The sequence below is a fragment of the Oratosquilla oratoria genome, chromosome 44 (genome assembly GCF_046742065.1).
Source record: "Oratosquilla oratoria isolate Oo_2021 chromosome 44, ASM4674206v1, whole genome shotgun sequence".
NCBI classification, from domain to species: Eukaryota; Metazoa; Arthropoda; class Malacostraca; order Stomatopoda; family Squillidae; genus Oratosquilla; species Oratosquilla oratoria.
This window is the reverse complement of record NC_134820.1, coordinates 15,292,410-15,298,390: the sequence shown is the minus strand read 5'-3', so window position 1 is coordinate 15,298,390 and position 5,981 is coordinate 15,292,410. Positions and strand designations below refer to the sequence as shown.

The 5,981-nt window shown below is 41.3% G+C and overlaps 1 protein-coding gene across 1 annotated transcript; it reads right to left on the bottom strand.

Moving 5' to 3' along the window:
• Positions 1 to 285: 285 nt before the first annotated feature.
• On the bottom strand, positions 286 to 2,173 carry LOC143022291 (uncharacterized). The gene is made up of 2 exons (XM_076180436.1): positions 1,982 to 2,173; positions 286 to 957 (listed from the first exon to the last, which is right to left on the bottom strand). Exons 1-2 carry the CDS (start codon positions 2,171 to 2,173, stop codon positions 286 to 288), a joined length of 864 nt encoding a protein of 287 aa, XP_076036551.1.
• Positions 2,174 to 5,981: the final 3,808 nt, after the last annotated feature.

Genomic DNA, 5,981 nt, shown 5'->3' with positions numbered 1-5,981 from the left:
TCGAACACAACTAGCATCACAAATTCCACAACAAAAACAACATACTTTATTAATAAATCATCTTCACGTATATGCATACACAGCAAGGAAAAGTATACTCAAAAGTATACTACCGATTTTTGTAAATTTCAATAGAATAATACCATTATACATTTTTATTGCAAATCCTACCTAAGATAAACTGAAAAGGTAATCTTGCCAATCTAAAACCATGGAACTCAATGCATATACGTTGAGGTCTATGCTAAAACTATTAAATAACAATTTTCTTCACTTTTTTCATATTTAAAACCTGACTCTTCTTGACTTCCTTGCAGCAAAATCATCTGTAGTGTCATCATACGAAACCTGTTTGGATATTTCTCTATTAATACTAATTATTGCCAGCCCGTTTAGCTCCTGTGTCATAGTAGACCTTAAATATGTTTTAATGAGCTTAAGTTTAGAGAAGCTTCTCTCTGCAGATGCCACAGTCACAGGTGTAGTGACAGCAATTCTTAATGCCACCCACATGTTTGGATAGATCTCTTTCAGGCCTTTTTCCTCCAGAAAAACAAAAAGGTCAAATGTTGGCATATTTTGTTTTGGCCATTGTTTTGGAAATGACTGCATCTCTACAATCAGTTCATCATAATTTAAGTCAGCCTGATCCCCAGGTGTGAGCGTATTACACAAATCTTTTGCCTGCTTTTCTAGCTCACTAACTGGCAGATCAGGGAAGTTCGTGAGAACACTGAATTTCTTTGCAACATCACTCATCATTCCAGTTCTCTCTCTCAAAGATTCAATGGCCACATCCACAACTACACTGAAAAATGAAAACTCCACTTTCTTCAAGGCATCGGTAATAGGTTCATCAGAGGCCTCATAGGAGAACTGCCTTTTAGTAGTTCTGAATCTTTTCTGCTTTAGTGCAGCTTCCACATTCATCTCTTCACACACCTCTTTGGCAGATGTCTGGGCAAGGACGAGCGTGCTTGGTCGTATGGTAAAAATGAGAATAAGGTTGCAGGTAGTGACCTTCTCAATCTCGAGAACCAGTAAGTGTTCTGAGTTCGTACGATTTTAAGCATCAGTGGTCGAGCGGTGTAAGGCGGCAGTCATGGGGGCCTCTTGTCGTCATGTACAGCGCAGGTTCGAGTCCTTGCGCGACGGTCATAAAATTATCTGATTAATGTCGCTGTCCACTAGCGAATTTCTCGTATGGTTACAATGGCGAGAAGCGTGAAAAGGATTCGATCTGGTCCTTACCCCTCCCACGAGCGTGCTTGGTCGTATGGTAAAAATGAGAATAGGGTTGCAGGTAGTGACCTTCTCAATCTCGAGAACCAGTAAGTGTTCTGAGTTCGTACGATTTTAAGCATCAGTGGCCGAGCGGTGTAAGGCGGCAGTCATGGGGGCCTCTTGTCGTCATGTACAGCGCAGGTTCGAGTCCTTGCGCGACGGTCATAAAATTATCTGATATATATATATATATATATATATATATATATATATATATATATATATATATATATATATATATATATATGTGTGTGTGTGTGTGTGTGTGTGTGTGTGTGTGTGTGTGTGTGTGTGTGTGTGTGTGTGTGTGTGTGTGTGTGTGTGTGTGTGTGTGTGTGAGTGTGTGTGTGTGTGTGTGTGTGTGTGTGTGTGCGTGTGTGTGTGTGTGTGTGTGTGTGTGAGTGTGTGTGTGTGTGTGTGTGTGTGTGTGTGTGTGTGTGTGTGTGTGTGTGTGTGTGTGTGTGTGTGTGAATATATACTGTACATATGAGATACGTATATCTGTAGCGGAAACTGTGGTGAGGTAAACGCCAAAAGACCGTAGGAGTTTTATTACTAACGTTTCGTCCTTAAAAGACTTCCTCAGAGGAAGTCCTGGACTTGGAGGAATATGCAGTGGCATACGGGTAAAACTGGATTTTGGGGGTAATAAGAACACATTATTACAAAATAGAAATTGAAAAAAAAAAATACTTACCACTTCTTCACCGGAAAGGTGACATCCACAGTAACAAGGATCCACCAATTTGGCTGCAAGGTAAATACTTTTCACCAGGAATTTCTTCTTTTCACGAATTATTCCCTTGAAGGCATCTCTTTCACTCTTGAGGATTTGGGATGAAGAGAGATTCTCTTCAAATGAATGCTTTAAATCACTGAACACTTTCATTGCCAGAGAAAAGGTTTTTTATTGTCTCCTTCTATGGCAGTGATGGCATCTACCACTGGCTTCAGAAGCTTGAGAATACCCTCAGTCCGATCCCAAAATATTTCTGAAAGCAGGAGCTTCCTAATGGACATGTCCAAAGATGGCTTGGCATCATCACCGATTGCAAAGAGCCTGAGGTGCATTTTTTGAATGCATACACTCTTCAGACATTGGGTAATGGATCCCCATCTGAAACAAAGGACAACAATATTAGTACCAGTATGAATTCTCAATTCAAAACAGCTTAGCCATGAGAAACATTAAATAAAAAAAATAATAATAAAAAATCCCAGCAAGTTTACTGGCATAAGAATGAAATTTCAAATACTATTTTGCAAGTTGCGATCTTTAGCAATAAGTAATATACTAATAATTCTTACCTTGTTTTAACAGGAAGATTTAATGTTTGCTGTTGTCCTTGTGGTGACTGCTGTTGATGTTGTTTGAATAGGGCAGTGAGCTTTTGGGACTGTTTGACTGATTTGCCAACTTTTATGCAGTCAGACTGGATATTTTCTGCAGACCTGCTCTTCTTTAGGTTTGTGAATATTAACTGCAGAGTGTGAGCCATGCAACCATATGGTTTTATGTGGGGATACTCCAACTGAAGCAGTTCCCAAGCCTTTTTCATATTAGAGGCATTATCTGTGCAGATCCAAAACAATATCAATGGCCCAATGTCATCCACTATTTTCTTCAGGAGATCTGCTATGTACTGCCCAGTGTGGCTTTCTGTGCCTAATAATAAAACAGAAGCTATAATTAGATATTACAGCATATTCCATAAGTACAAAACTAATGTAAACCGGAATACAGAGAATTGACTATTAATCAGTATTAATCTCTTCTTAAGATAGGAGGTTTATGTGAAATACTTTATATTATTGTCTAAGTTAATTTTGTAATTGAGTTGTAATTGATTGCTATTTTAACTGAAACCAAACAGTAGCAATGCTGCTCCAAAATATGGGCCTTGGCACTGTCACAATGATGTTTATGATCCCCTCATTCCTGTAATTATCCAGTATTTTAGGATTAATTAGGGCAATAATTATCTATAACAATTCATTGGGAATAATAAGTGACATAATGATGTTACATATTCCTACAGTTCTTACCTGACATTAGTCCAACTATCACACATTACTGCAACACTGGAAGCAGATGCTACTAGTTCTTTAACAGTTACAGAAGACTCCTGGTAGACCCTCTCAAGAAGATTGTTTGAGATTGAGTCCCGGCTCGGAATCTTGAAAGATGGCCTCAGAGTCTTGAAGAACTTTGCCCACAACTTATTACCCACCAAGTTTTGTGGACAGCCACTTGCATAGATAGCTCGGGGTAACTGCGACTGAGCTTCTTCCTGTAATGCATTATATTTCCATCAATCATAATACTAATAGACAGATTACTGAATGTTGACATTGAAGACACATTAGTGTATACAATATATAACTATAACATAGTATATACTTACTGTTTGTGTTTCTGTCATTCTGTCAACATATGTGTATGAAGCAATCTTCTGCTTTGTTAACTTTTTGGCTTTGGCAGGAGTGGAAGTCACTGGAGTGATTCCAGAACTGACAGAGACAGATGATCCAGATCTACTTGTTGTGCCTGTGGCTGTGTCAGGTCTGGGCAGAGCCATCGGAATCGAACTTGAGAAAAATGAATCATCTAATGTCATTTGCATTGTATGAGTGCTTGTACTTGTTGCACTTGTATCATGTAAGAGCAATTGCAGTTCCATGTCTGAGTCACTGTCTATGCCTTGTGATCTTCCCTCAGTAGTTTCAGCATCAGTAAGAACTGTTTTTTTGGCCATTACCACGTGTCAAATACTTCTTGATTTTTTCACCACATTTCTTGCACTGATAACAGTGGTGCCAAACCTCTTATGAAACAAAATTCCAGAAACTAGACCAAATTGGCAGAAAACGCTTATATATCACTACCATCAAAAGCATATTACACAGAACAACAAAATGTTTTTACTGGAGATGTGTAAAGTGATTTAGACTAATTTGGGTACACTGATTTCAAAAATCATAACCGTTTTGCTGTATCACGTCAGGATTTTCAGTGACAGAAATATTCCCATTGCCTAGAAGTCAGGATTTCAATGAAATTTACAGAAATTCATTTATTCATCATGAATGCTTCAAAATTATAGAAATTACAAAAAAAACTCCACTAGAATGTAATTAAAAATGCTTTAGGCATTTGGCTTTGCGTTTGTGCTGCTCTGTGTCAGTTTCACGATGCAGGAACCAGCAGAAGTCGCCCATCATGTTCGGGTTGTGCCGCCCTTGGTAACGCGTCTCCATGAGTGAAATCTCTTGGTGGAATCGCTCGCCGTGCTCGTCCGAGACAGCTCCCATGTTGTCAGGGAAGAAGTTCAGGTGCTGGTGTAGGAAATGGATTTTCAGGGACATCCTGGAGCCAAGTTTCCTGAAGGACTCCAGCAGCTGCTGCACTATTTCTTCATAGTTGTCCGCGCGCTCGTTCCCCAAGAAGTTGTCCGTCACAGCTTTGAAGCTCCTCCACGCTGCCAGCTCTTTGGGGTTTAGAGTTGTCGGAAAAGTTTCGTCCTTCATAATCTGTCGGATTTGCGGTCCAACAAAGACACCAGCCTTGATCTTGGCCTCCGACAAGGTGTTGCCAAACTTCTCCTTGAGGTATAAAAACCCACGCCCATTCAGATCCATTGCCCGTACAAAACTTTTCATCAAGCCGAGCTTTATGTGGAGTGGTGGAAGGAAAATCTTGGCTGGGTCGACAAGGGCGACATGCTTCACATTGTGTCGACCAGGTACATGCTCCTTTCGATCTTTTCAATCTTTCTTCGTCCAGTGATTCTTGTCGTGTATGCTATCCCAGAGACAATGGAAGCACATGTTTTTCGTGTTTCCTGTCTGCAGCCCTAACATCTGCGCCACCAATTTCAAGTCTCCGCAGATGTGCAAGTTGAAGTCATTGTACTTGATGGAATCAAGCAGCTGCCGCATAGTCTCATAGGTCTCTGTCATGCCGAACGCGTGAGCCAGTGGGACTGATGGTTTCTCGTTGCCATTGTGGAGCAAAACAGCCTTCAAGATGTTCTTCCCCGAGTCGATGAAGAGGCGCCAGTCTGCAGGATCGTGATCACACCCAAGTTCTTTCAACAGACCGTTGATGTCACTGCAGAATGTCATCGTGTCTTCCATCTCAAAGAACTCAGCCATGTCTCTGTGACGTGCTCTGAACAAGGATATCTTGGTGTTAGGTTCAAGTAGATTCCACTGCTGCAGCCTTGATCCAAGCAGCTCTGCCTTCGCCTTTGACAGCGAGAGATCTCTTACAAGATCATTTAAGTCTCCCTGGTTCAGAAGGTGTGGTTCTTGAGTGTCGGGTTCAAAAGGTTCATCATCACCATTCTCTTCACCATGCTTACAGCTATGTTCTGATCAGCTGGAGGTGTTGGAACGGGGTTCTCGTCATCATGAGGCACAGGTTTACGAGCAGAGACGCAGTCAGCGTACTTGATGTGGCCTTTATTCTTCTTGTTGAAGCCGGCGATGCTTGTGCAGCAGAAATAACAATCATCATGATGATTCTGCGGCTCACGCCATATCATGGGCACCGCAAATGGCATGCTCGCGCGCTTGCCCACCAACCACTGAGTCAAGGCTGTGTGGTAGCTTGTGCAGCAGATGTGTGGTGCCCAGCTCTGTTCTTGGTTCCCCACCTTACACCCGAAGTAGTGAAAGTAGGCGGCCTTCATTTT

Coding starts and splice junctions, on each gene's coding strand:
- LOC143022291 (XM_076180436.1), bottom strand. CDS start 2,173: ATGAAAGTGTTCAGTGATTTAAAGCATTCATTTGAAGAGAATCTCTCT. Junction 958..1,981: donor ACCTTTCCGGTGAAGAAGTG/GTAAGTATTTTT, acceptor GTCCTTGCCCAG/ACATCTGCCAAAGAGGTGTG.